Raw genomic sequence first — 21371 nt, 5'->3', positions numbered from 1 at the left:
TTACTGACAAAGAGTGGCAGAGGTTACAATGATGGGGTTGTTTACTCGCCCGTAGGTTTGCCTTTACAATGACATGTGTAGGCTACAGACATTCAGGGACCTCTCAGCAGGATATAGACACAATGAGGCCACAGCCACAGGTCTTGGCTTCATGCAGTCCATTTGGAGTCAAAAGACCAAAAGATGAATTTTTCAGAATTATTTTTCAACAGGTAAGTCCATGCGTTTTCCTCAGGTCCTTTTTGGAGACTCCAAATGGACACTTGGTTACCAAAGCTGTATAACCACAATCAAACACCTATAACTTCACATCCCCTTTGCCTACAATCAAAATCTTGGTCTCTAATGAAAGCTGACTCCATATTATTATTATTATTATTATTATTATTATTATTATTATTATTATTATTATTACATATAACCATATTTTTTTGTTTGGCCATATCTATCTATCTATCTATCTGTTTATTTTGGTATAAGTCATATGTTAAGTCGAAGAAGAACCAACCGTGTACCAAAATGCCGAGTGCGTAATGATATATGGTTCAACTCTTTTACGCACAGGGCGCACGCCGGTTACGCTTGGAGTTTGTTTATGGACAGCCAAACCTAATAGCTTAGTGTCATACAGGGTTGGAAACCGCTGACTATTGGCTAAAATGTTATCAACTTCATTTCACCGAATATTTCCATAGGCTAGAACAGCAGTCAATCAAAGCCATGTCGTCATTGTTGTCGGTCACATGTCCTCATTGGCTTTGGAGACATGTACTGCCTAATCCTAAACACCGATTGGCTTGTGTGTGGTGTCGTCAGAAGCAGGAGAGGCTCACGGTCGTAAACATCTAGTCACATCACCAAAGATCAGAAAGCCAGGAATGGTTTAAATTTTATCCCGATCATAGAAAAAGCTCAAAAAAGATTTAATCTCTGGCTGCTAAGAGATCTATCTTTAAGAGGCAGAACTCTAATAACAAAAGTAGAAGGAATATCTAGCCTTACTTATGCTGCTCTCTCATTACATATCGAAAGTAAAACCATTCAATGCATAGATCAGATGTTGTTCAACTTTTTATGGAAAAATAAAACGCATTACATAAAAAAATCTGTTGTCATTAACACATATGAGAATGGGGGACAATTTTTTGGACTTTGTTTCTTTGAACAACACCTTTAAGATCAATTGGAAACAATTTCTGAAAAGACCAAATTCAATATGGAACTGTATCTCCAATCATATTTTTTCAAAAATTGGCGGTCTAAAATTCCTCTTAGTATGTAACTATAACATAGAAAAAATCCCTATTCGTCTCTCCAACTTTCATAAACAAGTATTGCTTGCATGGTCAATGATATACAAGCACAATTTTTCACCACACCGTTACTCTATATGGAATAACAAAGATATACTGTATAAGAAAAGATCTATATATTTTGGGGAATGGTTTAGCAATAATATTATTTGGGTAAGACAGCTATTCAACAGCAATGATGTTTTATTTTCTTATGAGGAGTTTCTTCAATATTATGGAATACCTGTAACTCCTAAACAATATGCCATAGTTTTTGATGCTATTCCATCTGGTGTACTCAGGTTATTCAAAAGTAATATGTCTGTTTCTGTACTTGATGCTCCCTTTACTGATGTAACTGACTCACCAGCTGGTAAAGTATGTTTTAACCCATCTGCTAGTAAGAACAATCGTAAAATTCGTGCTCTTTTCCAATGTAATATCACTTCTGTTTCTCCTGTAACATTTCACTGGAATAGTCGTGTAAATAACTTATGTTGGGAAAAAATCTGGTCTCTTCCTCAAAATTTTTTTGTGGTTAATAAGGTGAAAGAAGTGTCATTTAAAATTATTCATAGATGTTACCCAGTTAAATCCTTCTTTATCAAATTCAAAATTGTTGACCTAGATCTGAAGTGTGCCTTTTGTGACTCCCATACTGAGACTGTTATTCATCTGTTTTGGAAATGTCAATATACCCGTAAACTGTGGCAAGATATTTGTAGATTCATTTTAGATAATATCTGCTATGATTTTGAGCTCCTCTGGCAAAATGTCCTTTTTGGATTTATAAAGAGTGACGCTCCAGCTGAAAAAGAATATTTTTTAATTAATCTCATTTTAATTCTTGCAAAGTTTTATATCCACAAGTGTAAATTTGCCAAGGTAAAACCCATTTTTTGTGTTTTCATGAAAGAACTGGAGGTGTATTTCAAGTCAGTTTCCTCTGCTAATAACAAGAAAGCTATCAAAACTATAAATCTGTGCTCCCAATTTAATATCTTTAATTCAAGTTAATTTCCATTGCTCATATCCCCTGGTGTATTTTACTTTGTTTCTTCTCTTTTTTTTTTTTTTTTTTATTTTATTTATTATTTTATTTATTTATTATTTTACTATTATTTATTTCTATTTATGTATGTTTTTATTTTATTGTCACGTCTATTTGTTATCCAATTGTTACTAATATGATGCTCATATGGTTGTATGCACTGTTATTTTGTAAAGCAAAAATAAAGTTGTTAAAAAAAAAAAAAAAAAAAAGTAAACATCTAGTCACGTGTACTCTGAAATGGACGTGCAGGTCAGGAAATGACGTAAACGGACCGTATATGGTTTGTGTTATTACGTTACGTGTTGGACTAAATACATGGACATATTGAGGAAAGCATTTCGGTTTTATGGAAACGGATTTCATATTTCACAAGAATGGATATTTGGCGAGCTGTACAGAAAGTGCTGAGTCATAAGATGATCGTTGTGGATAAAGGGAAGACTTTGAAGGTATGTAGCATTATAGCTTTTCTTACTTAGCTCAGGGGCTAGCCGAGCTAATCGCTAATACTATTAAGGCTGTGAGCAACCATATAAGTCGTGAGTGGTCTTGAATGAATCAGGACAATCTAAGCTTTCCAACGATGTACGGCATGCATATATATGTTTAAGGGTTGGTGTTTAAAACATCCAGAAGAACTTGTGGCTACCTCCTAACATCCGTCCCGTTCCGTAGACGGAACAGCGTGCGTTAAGTGGTTAAAATAGTAACTGGTGGCTGGTGCTGTACATGTATTTATTGTGTGAATTGACTCTTTATAGGAATAGATTGTTTTGGAAAATATGGTCATTAACGTTCTTGCCAAGAAGAGATAAAAGATCGATATCACTCTCATGTTAAGTAAATACAGAACTACCGCTAGCAGCTTAGCTCAGCAGGGTGAATCAGCTAGCCTGTCCAAAGCTAAAAAACAACTTAACTTAGCTTAACTACACTAAGCTAAACTCAGCAAAGCTAAACTATCTCTAGGCTTCAGATTTTCTAACTACAGAGATGATAGTGGTCATCTTCTTACCTAACTCTCGGCATAAAAAGTAAGTAACCATATTTCCCAACATGTCGTACTATCCTCATTCTTGAAGGCGTCCAAATAAGTGAGAATTAGAAAATGTCTGCTGTTAGCAACACAAAACACAGATTACACAGATCATTCTCCTTTATCCTTAGATTCCTTATCACACCTGAATGATTCAAGTCGGTCTAGCTGTAATTTATCAGATGTTATCCACTAACCACAATGGTAAACAGAAGTATCAGTCACAGCAGCTTCAGCACGCATTCATTTTCATTCACTTGTATTTGTAATAAACAAATTATGGATAAAAAGTAATGTTGAACCATCTAAGTGAAGTAGTGTGCGGTGTGGCTTTGTTTAAATCCTAAAAGGAGTTTCATGAGAGCCTGATTAAGATAAAGGATCAGTTCTTAACAAGTGATGGATTATTCTTCCCTCTCTACTATGTGAGTCTGAGATATGGGGTGTTAGAGGGAGGGGAAGGTTAGTTTTCACATAATTTAAGCTTTGTGCTCATAGAAACAAATGTGTGGGTTTTGTTAATCCTTTTGGATAGAAATGTTGTATTTCATTTCATTTGACTAACAACACTACTAAAGTGACTTTCACCCACAGCATTTATCTCTTACTTTTTATTTTGTGGCTTCTTATCCTATTTGTTTTGATTTAAATAGCACATTGTCTTCACATACAGTGGGTCTAACTAGGCATACAGTGAGCTGGTCTGGGATCAAGGAACCAAATCTGCCCATTCACATTAAACTAAATCTCTAAGGCAGACAGAGAGGACGAATGACTTCTCCATAATCTAAATTAGTTCTCACTAATTACGCTTAATGATTCAAAATAATCCATGTGTCTACAGTAGATAGAAAATGGCAATGTCATAGTGCAGCGTATTTTTAGGGACAGTGAAAATGAACTCTGATCTAATTATCGTCCCCCGCTGTTTGGGGAGGGCTACTAATTGAAAGGCCCGAGCCTCTTGTTTCATTCACTCATAACAGCAGCAGTGAGATGCTGGCTTAGTTATCTCCAGAGCACTCCGCTGCACATATGCAACTTTTGCGTGAGCAATGAACAGCAGGGCTCCTGCCACAAGAAGAGAAAGAGGAATTGTATTGTTACACTTCAACTGGTTCGCTGCAGCACAGTCAAAAACTTGTGTTTTGATATCTTAAATAAATGAGGCCAAGTTGTTGAAGAATACAATTTCACTTTACGGTTGCAGTGAAATGAAATGGGTTGAAATGACAGGAGATTCTTTTCAATTACTCGCCCTTTTACAACTTTAAACTGCTCTTCTTTGCCTGTTGCCTTTTCGATTTCCTCCGCGAGTTTACAAATTACACAGGGAATGAGCTCCACTGTGATAGCAGCGCCCCGTTGTCTCCTCTCTTTTCCATTTCCATTTCCTGGGAGTGGAATATGTGGGGAAGCACATTTATTTCACATGGCTTTAGGAGCCATAATCTCATCCATCTCTGTGACAAGCTTCATTATGAGGGAAGCCAGTGATGCACAGCACTTCTCATTAGGCCTGGAACAGAGCCCCGACCACAGCCTGTGACCTGCGCTCTAACTCACAAACACACCGGTTTCCTTCAACACACACACACATTCAGACGTACTTCTGAAGTTGAACCAACATGCGCTAATGTAACTAAAGACGGTTACAGGGGACTTTGGATCAGATATTGACAAAAAATGGCCCTTATTAGCCAGGCCTAATTGGACAGTGGCTGTTCTGCTCCCATAACCCTCTGAGGGCTCAGTTGCATTAACACATACGGGCCTGGACTGCAACCGCTAACTGCTTGGTGGCGGGCTGAGTGAGGGAGATTGACCCTGAATGGCTGTCTGTGTTAGCAGGGACTAATTGGGCACTCACCGTTCTGCTCCCGCTGTACCCCCGCTGCTAACAGGTCTGGTTCTCCCAGGCTGATGTCGTTGAGACGGCTGCCCAGGCACTCCACACACAGCAGCTTACACCATTCCTCTGCATCCAGCTCTGCACACAGCCACACAGGGGCACAGCATTAAAACATATCCACATATACTTCCTCCATATCCAACACTGCAGACACAATAAGACATACGGTCCATAGTATACCTTAACAGCTATGCTTGCTTTAGTGTGTTTACACATGCACGTAAATCACAGAAGGAATTTTCAAATAAAATGCTGCATGTACAGGACATGAGTACAGCTAACAGTAACCAGGGGGGAGAAAAATCAATGTGATCGATTCGGTGCAGATTAAAAGAGGCAGTGGGTACGGCAGATGAATGCTAGTTTTTTCCTCCCTCCTGCACCAACACTCAGTTCTAAGGCTGTACAATATAAGTAGCTCTGTTACAATATGGCCACAATCACAAACTGGGGATCATCTATTCACACAATCAATAAACTAATTCCCAAATTGAAGGAGGGCTTTATCCTCAGCTTGATAATTGGAAAGGAAATGTAGGCAGAAAACAAAAAAGGATACAGGCTACAGAATGAGAAGGTTAAAGGAATAGTTCGACATTTTGAGAAGTGCACTTATTTGCAGAGATCAATACCAATCTCATGTCATAAATATGAAGTTACCACCATCAGACATTTAGATTAGCTTAGCAAAAAGACTGGCTCCCTCAGGTGGTAACAAAATCCATCTGCCAGCACCTTTAAAGCTCTGTCACTAAATAATAACAAAACTGAGGCACAAAAATGACACATTGGGGTTTTATGGGGGCTTAGCTTAGCTAATCAGCTACTGGTAGTAGCTTCATATTTGGTGTCAAGACATGAAAGTGGCACCATCTTTTCATGAACTCTCAGCAAGAAAGCATATAAGAGTATTTCCCAAAATGGTGAATGGTTAATTGGAATAGTAATTTTGTAGAATTTCAAAATCATGACAATTATGATAACTCACTCTTTTTAAAGCAGCAGTCTGTGTTTATAAACTAAGTTCAGTCGACTACATGTGACAGTAGGCTCCCAAAGATGGGAGGGCATCCATTGTAAGACAGATTTTTTTCATTGGAGGCTAATTAGAGAGAACAATTATTTCATGAATCAAATCTGGAAGTCAGTGTGGCAGTCTGTTGTTTGTGAATACCAATTTTCCTTCTTGTTAAGTTCAAAAAATACCGTTTACCATTGAGAAGATTTCCAATTGTCTTATGGGAGCTTTTGGTGAGAGTTACTGAAGTATGAAATGAGGCAAATGCTGGAGTTGTTTATCTTTGTGAAGCTCCTTAATTGTAAGCCCTGTGGAATTCTGGGATATGTGACTACGGCCAGCGAAGTGTACAGATACACATGTGGAGGTATGGGGATGCCACTGTATTTCCATGTCTATTAATCAAAAGTGATCACATGATTGTGTAATATGTGTGCGTTGAGGTATATTAAGCATCAGACTAGCTCGTGTAATAGCTGGCGGAGTAAGACAGCCTGTTTGTCAGATCAACTCCACTGTCCAATGGGACATATCTATACAACTTTGGAGGGTGAAGGAAAGGTCTGCTGCCGCCTGGAGCTCTTCATTCACACACAACAAAAGGCAGAAATACACATGCGCACACACACATACACATACACACACATACACTCATAGGCAGCAGCAGCTTTGCACTTTAGCTCCTTGCTCATGCCTCCCTGGATTCAGATTTTCTCATTCAGAGTAAGTGCCTCTAAACTCCCACACTTTTAAGGCCAGTGAGTGGAAAATCAGCTAAACAAACACTTCATCAGCATGGAGGCAGCTTTGCTAGTCTATGTGCCATGCATGAAGAAATATGGTAGGAGGATGTCTCTGTGTGTACGCGTGGAGGTGGAGGTGTAGGTGTGTGATGAAAAGCAACGGAGTAGCGTTTTATGTTAGTGAAGAGTGTGTGAGGATGCCAGAAAAAAACAAAACAGGATGTGATTATGCAGTGAGAGGATGTGTGAGGAATTGAATTGATTTCAGTAGCAGGTTGTGATTATACAATAATGTGGTATGTACAGTTTCTCTGAACCTGATCCAGCTGCGGAATTTCAGGAGTTAACACGCTTCGCACTACTCATGTCTCATCTCCCTTCAATCTGCAGGTCGCACTGGCGTATCTCTTTATGGCGCCTATTTGACAGATGTGCACAAAGCACACGACTGTCAAAAAAGTAAGATCTGTTAGTCTTTTGTGCAGTTCTTTGTTTCATTGACAGCACGCTAAACAACATAGCACTGCTTTGATGGAGGTATCAACACTTCACACTGCTTTGACATATTTGTATAGAGGTTTGCAGTTTGCTTTACTATTGCCAGGTTTAGTTTTAATATTTAACTCCCATTGGCACTGCACTGTAGTAGGAATACTGAATGCCAAATTAGCATCTTAGCTAGGTAAAACTCTCATGTAACCTAACATAGCTGCACCTAGCAATTGCAGCTCTGTAATACATATTTACTCCTTTTTAAAATTGACTATTATCACAGAATAAAACATATTTTACTACTTTGATGGACCTCACTAAAAAAATGAATCAAATAAGAAAATTCTAAAGCACAGAATCACTATTATCAAGTATTTCTTCATTGATGGGGCATTTGAAGTAAATCTACAACGAAAGAAAATGTTGAGCGAAGGGTGAAAATGTTAGATGGGTTCCAAGAAGTGAAGGACTATGAGAGGTCAGTGGACACAGGGTGATAAAGACACCCATATGGTGGTGAGAGGGGGGAGGCTCTGGGCATGGAAATGAGCCAAGACAGAGGGGAAGAGAGATTGTGAGTAATCATGGGAAACACAGTAAAGCCAGCCACTCTTAAGTTCAACAGTCTTACCCCAAATGTTTACTGCTACACCTCTCCATCAACAGGAATGTGATCAGTAGACTCTAATGCACATACATATATCCACCTTATCAAGTCAATGCCTTTCTCCATGTCCTGCTGCGTTTATTGGCACCTAAAGAGCCAACTATTGCATCTCTACCAAACCGTGTACCTTCTTGGCTTCCTGTCCACGTATTAGAAGCAATCTCTATTGTTACAGTCCATAATCGGGTGGAAACAGACTGCAAACAATGCCCAATATCATACCTGCAATATGAAAATCAATATTTCGGAACAGATCCTCCCATTTCTTAATATAGCGGCAAATGAGCATTACTTGGCTGAATTCCAGTTCTCTGCTACCTCTTTCACATTTCTCTCTCTTTTTCTCTTTTATTTGCTCTGCTTTACACTTCTGACTCTTACTCCACACTTTTCACAAACCAGCCCTCCAATCCTCCTTCAACACCATCTGACACAGAATAAATAAAAAACAAATACCTCCCTTCCCCTGCTGCTATACTGTAGCTGAAATGAATGGAGGGAAAGGCACTTACCTGATTCACAGGCAAATGTCTTGGACGTGTCATCACAGAAGATAATCACCACAGCATGCTTTTTTGTCTCCCGTGGCATCCGGGTAATGTTCTTAATGTTATGGAGCTCAGTGATCTAAGGAGGACAGAGAGAATGGCAGCAGCACATTACACTGAATGAACACAGCCAGCAGCAGCAGCAGCAGCAGAAAGGCTTAATTGCCATCTTGCACTGCTTTGCTGAAAGTGCAATAGTAGTCTAAGGCTTAGCACATAAACAGTGGCAAAATAAAATAGTAATGTGGATGATCTTCAGGGATAAATAAACAATCATAGTTATTTCTGCTGATTACAAAAAGCTCTTTTCAAAAAGTAAGAAATTATATAGTTCTGTTCAAGTGCCTCTCCTTGAAACTGCTTTTCCAGTCAATAGGAGGGAGTGTGGTCAAAAACATCTAAATCACTTTACCAGGGTTTTGATCGTGAATGAAAAAAAAGAAAAAAAGAAGAAGAGAAGATTACATTTAATTGAATATCACCCACATTTACAGGCCATTTTGTTCAATAGTCTTCTCTCTGTTCACTCTGCCTGGGAGATAAGGCCCATTACATTATTGTTGTCCATTGTGTGCTAACTGTGGGCCCTTTGCCAGACTGTTGGGAATGAATTAGCTGGGCTCACTGCCCGTATAGTAAAGCTCGACTGTTAAAGGTTAAAAGACCAGGCCTAATAACACTGACAACATATGTGGACCGCAGATTTCTTTGTTCGATAACATCGTGTATTATAAATTTTCCTCTCTATCGTCTGATATCCTCTGCTCAGCACTCAAGTTACAAAGATATTAAGAACAAGGAAATACAAAAAGAGGAATAAAGGGAGATGAGGCTGTGGATATTGATAGCAGATATTTTTCACTTGTTATTTCTCTTGCCTTCTAAAGATAGTATCTACATTTTTTATATGAGATGTGAGAGATTTTTTGTGTGAATATTCAGATAATGGACACAGAGTAAGCATCAACAGTGGGGATTTCTGAGCCATGAATTGCACAAGTCTCTCATCTCTTTCTCTGTTTGTGTTTAGTTTGCAACTCGGCATGTTTTAGTCTCCCTTTATACGTGTGTGTGTTTGTGTGTGCGTGTGTGTGTTGGGTTGTGTCTAAAAGAGAGATTTGGGTGCATTCCCAGCCTAAGGCGCTGGAGTCCAAGCAGAGTGAATCACTTGTGATGAGACCGATTCCTCATTCGCTCTCCCTTCCTCCCCATCTCTCTTTTATCTTTTGTATTCAAAGGTGTTAAGCTAAATCTGATTTTGGAAAGATCACTCCTCTTTGCTTTACTGTTTATTTACACATCCATCTGTGTGCACTGTTTTTAGGCATTTTAAACAGAGCTCCATCATTCTACTTTTGCTACCACTCGTCATGAACTCAGGAGAGCTCGAGAGAAGTAGCGCACATGTAAACAAGTTTTCTAAAAATATTGCTAAAAATATTCATCCTGTGTGGACCTGCACTCATCAGACTTAGAAAGAGGTACAGAGAGAACAGGGTGGGGGGTGGGAAAGAAGCCTATCCCCTTTGTGTTGATTCTGTAAATCAGCCACCAGTGCAGCCTATTTCCTCCCAAAGCACTGCAGCGTTGAATGAAGCCCTCAGACGAGACCTTTCTTGATCTTTGTGGCGATGCATTACCAGGTGCACTGGTGCATGCGTGCACTCATCGCTCACTCCGGCACTGGGTGTATGAGATGCCTCTGGAGGGGGGGGTGTTACAGCCACACAGGACGCCCCGTGTGACAGCATGATGAAGTAGGCAGAGAGACGCTTCATTCACAATACATGGGTGACACTGTAGCAGTGTGGGATACTAACAAAGTGGATCAAACACCTACAGTACCTAGCTTGTGCTTGCATGCACGTATTGAGGAAACTACAAAAATCAGAGAAATCCCCAAACTGATTCATAATCACAAGGTAGTACTGAATGAGCTCATAAACCAAAACCACAAGAGAAACCTGGTGTCACAGTTCTCTATCATCCGCTGTTATCTCGTCTCATTACTGTAAAACATTGTTCATGGTGTGACTGCTTTAACATCATCTCCCCTTGCCTTTATAATGAGTCATAATTGGAGTATTTCAAAGGGTTTAAGAGGCGGGGAGAGGGATATTATATCCTGGATTATTACTTTCAAAAGGGAAGAAAAAGGCCTCAGAGGACAAGACAAAGTTTCAAAATGTGTCTTAATGGATCCTTAACTCCATCATCTGTGGCCAATGGACAGAGCTTCCTATATAAAGACGAAAATGTCCTTGGTGAGAGTGTAATGCAGCTTACTGATGGTGTTCATTCCATAGGTGTAATATTTTGATTATGCAATGCAAAAAGCACCCACTCTGAGTGATGTAATCTCATACAGCCAGTATTATTTATTATTATTTCAAATAAAGTGTGATAGAAATCAAATCACTTTTTTAAAAAAGATAATATTAATCCTTATTACAATTGAAGCATTTGTTCCTGCTGCTTCAAGAAAACACATCTTAAGCCTAAAAACAATTCCCAGCATTTCACATTTAGTGGTCGACCATCGGCATCAGATCTTATCAGCTGAAGTTAATTAATTCTACCAGTTGGCCAAATTGCAAAATGCAAGTCTTGGCTGTTGTCTGGTGAATGTGCTCTGCATGCCAATGTTAGTAGCATTTAGACTGGGCCAGAAACACCAGGTTTAATCCCCTTTTGTTAACACACAGAGTGGACAGACAAACTTTAAGATACATCATTCTTTAGGGTGCATATAATTATGTTTTTTCTCAGATACAGTATTATGTCATAGGTTACCTGAATGTTACAAAATCATTAGCGTTCATACTCTAGTCTAGGGATAACGGATATCAATGCTAAAAAGCAATCTGATGTGTTGCTTAATCTTGACCAGTTGATTGGCCAGCATTTCTCTTCCTGGGCATCACCATAGACAACAAAAATGTGGCTTTGTGACTCATTAACTGTTACCACACAAAAACCAATATACCCATATACCCATAGACAGACATGATAGATGCAAAGCTCCAAGCACATACAACCTCCAAATACTTTGAGTTTGTATTTGCTTTCATTATTTTAAAAAGAAGTGTTTAACAATTGCATTATTGTTCAGGGCTGTACTTGATGACTTTGATGATTTATTAAGTTGCCATTTACTTTCTCAATTAATGAAAACATTGGACAATATCCGATGAAATATGCGCATCTTTATTTCCCAAGGAGATATCTTCAAAATTATTTTTTATGCAATCAAGAGCCCAAAGATAAAAGAAAAACAGCAAATGATTACAATCCAGAAGATGGAATAAACCAATAGGACAGACAATTTGTGATTAATGGATTATTCACCATGTCTAGCCTCTCAAGCATGAATGTATATCTGTTTTTTGGTCCTTCAGACGGTATATTGAACTTTTCTGAGTTTTGAACTGTTGTCATTTTGGTCATTTTGGTCATTTTCACCATTTCATGATATTTTCTGGATAGATTAATCAATTAATGGAAAATATGATTGGGAAATATAATTGATGATATCATTACTTACTAGTTGCAGTCCTAGATTGATTATCAAAATAGTCAATGATTAATGTTTTGTTGATCAACCAATCAAATAATTGACTAATTGTTTCAGCTGAAAAATCACTGTGTAATGTTGTACAGTGAAAAAAATGTAAATCAAGAGATTCAGACAAACTGATTGAAAACTAGTGGTCAGAATCAAATTCATGATGTGTTTCAGTTGTGTGTGTTTACCTTGTGGAAGCTCCGGAAATAGGCTGCTTTCTCGTCTGGGTACTTCTCTAACCGTCGGGGTCCTTTACTAGAGGCCTTCTTGAACACCAGCCAACATCTTCGGAAGATCTGACAACAGAGAATGATGGCAGCCCCGTTACAGTTATACAACTCCCCACGGAGCAAAGAAATACAGTACGTTATGGTTCCTGGGAATATAGACTACAGCCATACACAAATTGACTGTCAAGAGAAGTCAATCCCCGGTAACAACAAAATAACAGCCAAGGTGAACTCAGGTTGACCAACTACTGCTATACAAAAACTGGATAAAGCTCATCAGAAATATAGGAGTTAGTTACTCTAGCAGCTAGTGGCTAGGCTGGACAAAATATATACTAACCTGAGAGTTCATTCCTGTAGTTTACTATTGGAAATCACTGCCATTAAGTAGATAAGAATGATTCTTAACCTGATTATGTACTTAAACAGGCCAATTTCCAGGAAATGTAATTTTTTGTGAGAAAAACAGCACCACATAGAAAGGAAAGGAAATTAAACCATTATGCCCCATTAATCAAACCTCGGTAAATATTTTGGAATATATCTCATTCAAATGTTAAAATCTCATTATTGATGCATTTAGATAACATCCTCAGCTGGCTATGACAGCGTTATCAGAGCTTTAGCACTTTGAGTAAATGCTTTCATTTTGGTCAATCACAAATTCCAATTTCTCTTTCTTTGATTGTCTGCCATGAATCAGTAATGTTGAAGTGTTACATGCTCACAGCCCATTCAGACAGCCCACCTACCACAGTACATTTAAAACATGTGTTATTCTCAGTCCTCTAATGTGACTTTGATGAGTTGAAGAATTAGGGGAAAAAAACTGAAATTGTTTTTTTTTGTTCATGTTGAATTTGTCAGGGTTCAGATATATTTTGAACAAATTATTTTCTACCCAGATAGCTATACAGTAATAATAATAGACTTAAACAGACTACTGACAGTTAAAACACAGTATTATTACCATGCCCAAAATGTAAAATACTATTTAAAAATGATTTCAACATTAAAATGTCATTACACTGTCACTACAATGAGCTTCAAAACTGAAAACTTGGTTTATATTCTCAAGTATATCTATAAAACTATATATTCATAACTAAATAAGCAAGAATCAAAATGAAAGAAAAAACATCCTTAGGTATTATTTATTAAGATTAAAACACTCAAATATTAAATATGGTCTTCCAAACAAAGCAGAAAGCTGTAACTAACCAATTATTTGAGTTTTCCACATAGAACAGTCAAGGATATGGTTTCCTGAAAATGTATGTAAAGTTTTTTTTGAGTCCCAACCAAAACAGGGAGTATAATGAGGGAAATGGAGATTTAATTTGTTAAAATATTTTGCTAGGAAGGAAAGTAGGTTAGTATATATTAATATCCAATATTCAGTGATTTATTTATTCATCTATCTCCTGATTTTTCAAAGCGACTAGTTTATTCATTAATTAGCAATAGGGCAGATAAGGGTTGTAAAATGCCAGAATTTATGCAAACAAATATGAAATCAGAGCATTTAAAACATTTCAAATTCAGCAAATGACTTGAACTCCTGAAACCTCTGAACAAACTGCAGTCTGCTGCACAAGCTTAACAACTTTATAACTTGGTTTACACCTGGAGTAATGTGCTTCCATTTATTGAAGGCTGTAGAGCACCCACTCTGTTTCTCTCTCTTGCCACACAATGTGCACACACACACACACACACACACTCAGGCACACACTCTATCTCTGGTGCAGTAGATTACTGTACATAGTATCGATTACTGGACCACAGTCTCCCCATCCACCAGCTGAAGATGACACAAATACTGAGTGTAGTATACCATGGACTACTTCAAGGTCAAGTCATAAAGAGGAACATACAAGCACACACACACAAGCACATAAAAACTATTTCCTATGTAAAGATTTGATTTACTTATCACAAATAGACTTGACACAAAACATACATGCATGTATGCAAGTGTAAGTCTTTCATTGTATCATAGCATTTACAATTATCTCCATGTTTATATCTTTAATTACATATTTATCTGGACATAAAGACAGAGTTATCCTCCCTCTTCACACAGCCAGTGTTAATGTGTAAAAAGCCAATACAGGAAGAACAGTGCACGAGGCAGAATAAGTGTGATGGTTGTCTATCTTTAATAGTAGGACCCTCCCTCTATTTCCTGCTGAAGAAGGCTGCTATCACTCTGTCTGATGTATGATTGCCCTGGGCCACATGGTAGTGTTGGGGAACCATGGATGTACGATTAATTTGTTTACTCAGCTGGTGTACTTCATAAAAGGCCCACTGCGTTGAACTTGGCACTTTGCAGTAATTGACTAGAGTGGATCCCTAGGTCCTTATCGGTCTGCCTTGATGGGCCTCCATTCTAGTTAAGTGTTGCCCAGGCCCATTATAAACAGCAAACAACACCAAAAAGTGCACTACACACTCTCTAATGCACTGTGGATCATTCTCTACCCGTCCATAAAATTCTTTAAAGACAAACGGAAACAAAGGGGCAATAAAAGCTTATTTCATATAGAACATACTGTATTTCTTTCCATTATAATGCCTATAATAAACATAAACCAAGTTTGACAGAAACACAAGAATAGATGAGAATCCCTTTTGACAGTGGCCATTAGCACATTTGTGACTTTAAAAACAGTAAAATTAAAGCTAGCCGCAATTCCCTTTTGGGAGCTTGAGTCAAAGCAATGCTGCCTGTTTGCCGCACACAAAGTAATTCACCCTAGGAGTGCTCAGATTAAGTAATTATACCAGCACAAAAGCAAGCTCAGTGAGATAGCTTGTGCATAATAAGAACTAGGGGGTATGAATGGAGAGGACTTAATTTTGCCTGTTCCACTGTTGTCAATGCTTTGTCAAGGAAGTCCTATTCTCGGGCTGCTGGTGGGTCTTATTCAGAGACACTCTTACACTGATTGTAATTACACAGATGTGAATGAGACTCTCTGTTGGTTTGGTGTGACTCATTTAATGCCAGCACACTGTAGAATATACAAATTGGCACTGGAAACCAATTCACCAGCTCCAGGAAAAAAACGAAACAAAGTAATGATAAAGAGGACAGCTCTGGTGAAAATAAAAATCGGCCTAGTTTTTATTTTGAGCTGTCCTCTGATTGCTTTTGTGTGGAAACATTTCCACCTCCACCCACCTCGTATCCCTATGGTCAATTACCCAAAGTAGGCATTCACTAGTTAGGGAAAAATGGCCCATGCAATATAGGCCACCAGCTTACTACAAACAAAATCGAATTTGGCGTGTTTACACAGACAAAATTGCAGGCTCGCGATCAAAAAGAAACCCTGCCTTTGTCTTTGATCGCTGCAGTGTGCAGAGGCTGGCCAGCTAAACTTGTACACAAAACTTCTTTCATCCTGATTGCACCAGCAACTTATGGACAATGACATGTCATTTGTTACAGTTTTACTGCAGTTATTTCATTAGAGCCTTGATTTTGCAAGTATGACAGCTTTTTGTTTGTGGACATCAGCACCCACCATAACACACAAGCAATCATCTCAATCAGGAAAGACAACACAAGAATGCATGCTTTATTTCATTAAGAGACTTTGACGCTGACCATGTCAAAGAGATCAATTCTTCAACCTAATAAAACTGAAGTCGGTTGGGGATCTCCCTGCTGTATATACAAAGTGGAAAACCAACATAGACATGCTAAAAGCTTAATTTGTATTGAATTATGTCAAATCCAGTAGGAAAGCTTTACAGTGGTCAAGCCTGTTTAAGATCAAAGCATGCATTTTTTTCTTTGCATTGCTCAAGGAGAGAAATGGTAAAAAGTGATACGAACGTTTATAAGAAAGGTTTTTTGTGTCAAATTTCTGTCTGAGGCTTACCCTATAAAAGTCCAGTTTATTCCTCTAAGGTTTGTCACATCCAGGCATTAATGAGTTTATATTTTTGTCTTTGTCATTAGGGGACGTGGTATACATCCCAAGTCCCTTAAATTGTATCCACATTTCTCTTGCGTCCTTCTCTTGTGTCTTAGTCTGTCAGTTGGCTTGAACGGCTGGTATGACTTTTGATGGAGACTGTGTCTGCACACATGTGCACTGTGCTAATACCAATAAAAAATGCACAGTCATCACTGACAGAGCAGCAGTGTTACCTGTTTGGCACACCTACACGTGAATAAAAACCTGCATTCTATATTTATACCGTGTACTGTGTCCTGCTCAGAGGCACAGGAACCATTCCTACTGGCAGCATTGCATTTGTATGATTTATTTTTGCATCTGCATTGTATTTATGATATCCTGATTAAAATGTGTTTCATGCTGACAGACAGATTCTTCCTGGCTTTAATTTTATTCACAATAGGGCTGCAACTAACAACTATTTTGACAGTCGACTAGTTATTGATTATTGAAATGATTAATCGACTAATCGTATCAGTGGTGGTTCTAGCTTGTAAGGCCCCCCGGATGAACTCCCCTTCAGCACCCACCATACATATAGATAGATAGATAGAAATAACAACCAATAATACCAAAATGATATACAATCATGAATACAAAAAGTGAAATACAAGGAATAGAAACAATATTGTATATACATATAAGTAAGTTATTGATTTATACTGATTTAAATGTTTGCATCATTAGGCTACTATACAAAATTAGGTGCGCTAGACTCAGTGGAGACCTGAGATCAACCTACTGGTGCTCCTCTCCTACTTCTGACTGAGGTAGAAGCTGTTATTTCATAAACTAGAAGTAGCACTGTAACAAGGTAAACTGATCTTTACGGTGACATTATATCATTGATGTAAATGAGTGATAGAAAACTGATCTTTTTTCCTGTGTGTGTGTGTACTCCGTGCTGCCCCTGGTAGGATGCTGGCTGCCCATATTGCCACTGAATTGGATGAATTACTACAGCACCACTGTGTTATATCACGGTTTTTGAAGGATTTTTGAGAGAAAAGTGACAAAATGTGGAGAACATGTGGTGTGCGGTGTGCACAGTCTCCCGCAGGTAGAACAACCTCCAGTTAGCTCAGGGAAAGTCATCACTGTACAACACACTGGGAGGGTGCAGTGTTGTTGAGGTGAGAGAGACTAGGCACTGAGTTATTTTCTTCACCTCAGAGTTGGGTTGTTTAGTTGTTTAATGCTGCAGTGTGTATTGTTCAGCTGCTTTTGTTTGTTACTGCTGGAGTTCACCGCTCCACAAAGCACCAAAAACATGCCTGATGACGTAACCAACAATCATTGACAATTAAATTCATCAGCGACTAATTTTGTCATCGTTTTTTTGTTGACAATGTCGACTAATCGTTGCACCCCTAATCCACAATAAAAGTAAGTAAAGAGGAAAATAACATCATGAAAAGAAAAACACTTTCTAATACACGAAGAAAGTGGTTTGTGGTTCTATTGACCAGAACAACTTCCAGTTCAAACAAGGATCAAAGAATGATCAAATAAGAGACTTGGGAGGTATGCATGGTCACATAAAGATCTGTGACGTAGCGTAAAAACAGAAACAGGATGCCATGTCGCCGCCTGACATCAAAGGGGCAATCGGAGCCCCACAAGTGATTTTTGAGTGTTTTGATTTTGTATTCAAACAAGCTCTCTGTTAGAGAGATAGGAAGCAACCCAGTTATCAAAAGATCCAGACAAGCCAGTGTGTTCCCTCTATTAAAAAAAGTTTGGTGATCATCTGTGCAGCCCTCAGATGAAGTATTACCACACCTTAAAGTTTGTTGGCACAAGCAAAACAAATAAACCTAGAATCCTGGTGGCTCACTCTGTGAGCAAAGACCCATAGAGTTATGGGTCTTTGCTCACAGAGTGAGAACACACCAAATTCTAAATCAGTTCATTCAGCTCTGTAAGCAACAGGCCCAATCACCATCTACCTTTCATGCCTGATTTCAGTAGCTTCTTACCATGAGTCCTCTTAATGGTTAAGTATGAACTCTGAAGTCTGCGCCTTTCTTTTGTGCCTGATTGGCAGATTACAGTCTCAAAGTGTGATGAATAAGTGGAAGGCTTGTCAGTCAGAAAAGCACACGCACCCTTCACTCAACTGGTACCTGCGTACACACGCACATACAATTACCACCATCTAAGCACTTCTGCACAATGACGGGTCAAATATAGACACAATACTTTAGTATGTTAAAGTCAAAATTATTAATGTGCTCTGCTCGTCAAAATGGTACTTTCTGTGAACAGCAAAATCCAGCAGTTTGCAATAATCACAAAAGATGACAAGCCTTACATCTAGATTTAAAGCAGTCATTTTATTGTGTATTCATTTCAATTCTGGGAGGTGGGATGAATCCACGGGCCACTGGTATCCAAATGAGATTGGGTCATTAAAATTGAACACTTCATTAACACAATCTTGGAATGATTTATCAAAGAAAATAATTTTTTCAACGCAAGTTGAATGAGTGTGCCTGGTGTGTGTGTGTGTGTGCTGCTACTGTATTTATGAATATGAAAACAGACAGAAAGAGAAAATAAATAAACAAATAAATATCCTTTGCCTCCTCTTTTTGGCTTGGTGTGTATGCCCAATTTCTGTTATATATTATATAACCAAATAACCAAACAACTTAGAACAACCTAGACTTTCGTCTCATGAGCACTGTGACTGTGGTACAGTACAACAGTCTTGCACTTCTGATCCATTGGCCCTGAAGTGGGACCAGTGGATTGGCTGAGATTCCCCGCTGTCTGCTCAGCATCCACTACGTTCAGCATCCACTACGTTCTGATTAGCACTGCCTTGATGGGAGTCAAGTGAGTGGAGCCAGCATGGCACAACAGTGTTGGTATTAAGTAAAACAAGCTCATCACTGCAATGACGCTCCAACAAGCAGGTGAAACTTTGATGTTGAATAGAATAATCATCTTAGAGAGCTCTGATTATTTCCCTTGTGTTTATTTCCCATTTTCTGGTCACATACTAGATATTTTTATTCATTTGTTTGATGATATTAATGTCTCATGTGTTCAGTTATTGACATATTGACATAAAGCTACAAATAAATATCCTCATTTATCGGCAAGTCGTCAGTTTATGTTCTTTAAAGCAGACGATAGAGGTCCCTGTATCGAGTGTGCAAACTTCTGATAATGAGATTGATTCATTTGGTTAATTTATTTTGCTATTTATTTTTTGATAACAAATGCAAAATTTAAATTCTAATTGTACTCATAATGCTGCAGCAACACTAAAATGGCTGTTGAGTGGCTATGCCCAAATTCAAAATCCAACGAAAATATAGATGAAAAAGTGTAAATCTGAATGGGAAAAATACCTAGCTTCTAAGAGCATGATTTCATTTTGTCATCATGTTGTATTTTGTGTAGATTGTCATCAAAGAAATCCTTGAAGTATTCAACCCGCAACACTACAAAACTGTACCATACATGAATAAGACCATCCTTCTTCTTCATTATTAAAAAACAATGAGTCCATTGCTACATGTGGCAACATAGTGTATAAAATAGGCATCAGCAAAAAGCAGCAAGCTGGAGAGAACATTTCAAGGGCAATCCTTTCACTTTTAGGGAGGTCTATCTGTGGCGAGGAAAACACTTCAGGAGGCACTTGGCAAGGTGCAGCGAGTTCATCAACACCGGCTCAACCACGACAACCAAACTGTGACCATTGTATGGGGGACCGGAAAAGGGATTAAAGCCAAAATATGATTACAGACAGGCGGAAGCAGACTGTTTGATGAACTGCTTATGAAATAAGAACAGATCTGTGTACTGCTTTATGGTGGTGTCTTTATGTCTTAATGCTAGACATGGGCTCCTGACAGGTATGTATAGTCAGAATATATTATGTGGAGGAATTTATAAACCTATGACTGAGAGGTGTACTGGAGAACTTTACCTCACAGCCCTAAATAATGATCCATCTTTGAGTTCTCAGTCATTTTGTCTAAGTGGCCTCAAATACAAAGTCCATTCACTTCACAGAACATTATCAAACTTCTGGCATTATTGAGGAACTGTCTCACCTCTCAATAAATTATGGGCTGTATTCCCCCCTCCGACAGACAAATCACTTGTTATTTGGATGAGCTGAGGAACTAAGAGATGAAAATGATTTCCAATGACAGCCTGCTTCAGGTAAATGACTAATCACACAGCAGAATAAAAATAGCAGTCTGTTAGATTCTCTGGAGCACTGGTGAATATTGAATCACAATTGCAATACCTTGGAGGCACAAAATGCATCTATTCTTCTTTACATATTTCTTTTTTTTTTATTTTGAAGGACAAATGTGGGAAGGGTTTGTAACCTCACAATGATGTATGTGTCCTACAAACTATGATTTAAAAATGATTGCTGGTGCTCTTACTGACGATACAAAGAATGAGAGTACTTCAATCAAGCTAGCCCTAGAACACTCAGATATGATGGTAGCAGGCTAGATTTAGCTGGCATTAAGCATGTAGACTATAGAGCTATTTTTAACAGGATTCGGAGCAAAAGAACCTCTACAGATAAAAGATTAAAAACCCAAACATTGGATTCCTGCTTAAATGTTTCTCTGTGTTTGTTTCTGTGTCTTCTTTCTCAGCTCTGCATAAGGTTTACTCTTCCCTTGGTGATAATGACACCTGATGGACTATGACAGACCAGGCCAAGCAATATCAGTTCCTGGTGCTGGCAATCAATTTCAGACGGCAGCGGGGTCTGTGCCGTGGTGTCCATCTTTATAATTTGATTTGTTATCCCGTCGGACAGTTGTTACAGCAATCATTGCAGTGATCACTC

At 38.5% G+C, this 21371-nt stretch overlaps 1 protein-coding gene across 1 annotated transcript in view; it reads right to left on the bottom strand.

Annotated features, from left to right (window-relative positions):
* dok6 (docking protein 6) overlaps nucleotides 1-21371 on the bottom strand; it is a 46568-nt gene that overhangs the window by 8993 nt on the left and 16204 nt on the right. Inside the window, exons 2-5 of the mRNA XM_053342666.1 lie at nucleotides 12516-12623; nucleotides 8727-8841; nucleotides 6047-6061; nucleotides 5253-5372 (exon numbers count right to left, since the gene is read on the bottom strand). Of these exons, the coding sequence (XP_053198641.1) occupies nucleotides 5253-5372; nucleotides 6047-6061; nucleotides 8727-8841; nucleotides 12516-12623 (358 nt within the window). The remainder of the gene's footprint in view (nucleotides 1-5252; nucleotides 5373-6046; nucleotides 6062-8726; nucleotides 8842-12515; nucleotides 12624-21371) is intronic.

Source organism: Scomber japonicus, chromosome 21, assembly GCF_027409825.1.
Source record: "Scomber japonicus isolate fScoJap1 chromosome 21, fScoJap1.pri, whole genome shotgun sequence".
NCBI classification, from domain to species: domain Eukaryota; kingdom Metazoa; phylum Chordata; class Actinopteri; order Scombriformes; family Scombridae; genus Scomber; species Scomber japonicus.
The sequence above is the reverse complement of the archived record's forward strand: the minus strand, read 5'-3'. Positions and strand labels throughout refer to the sequence as shown.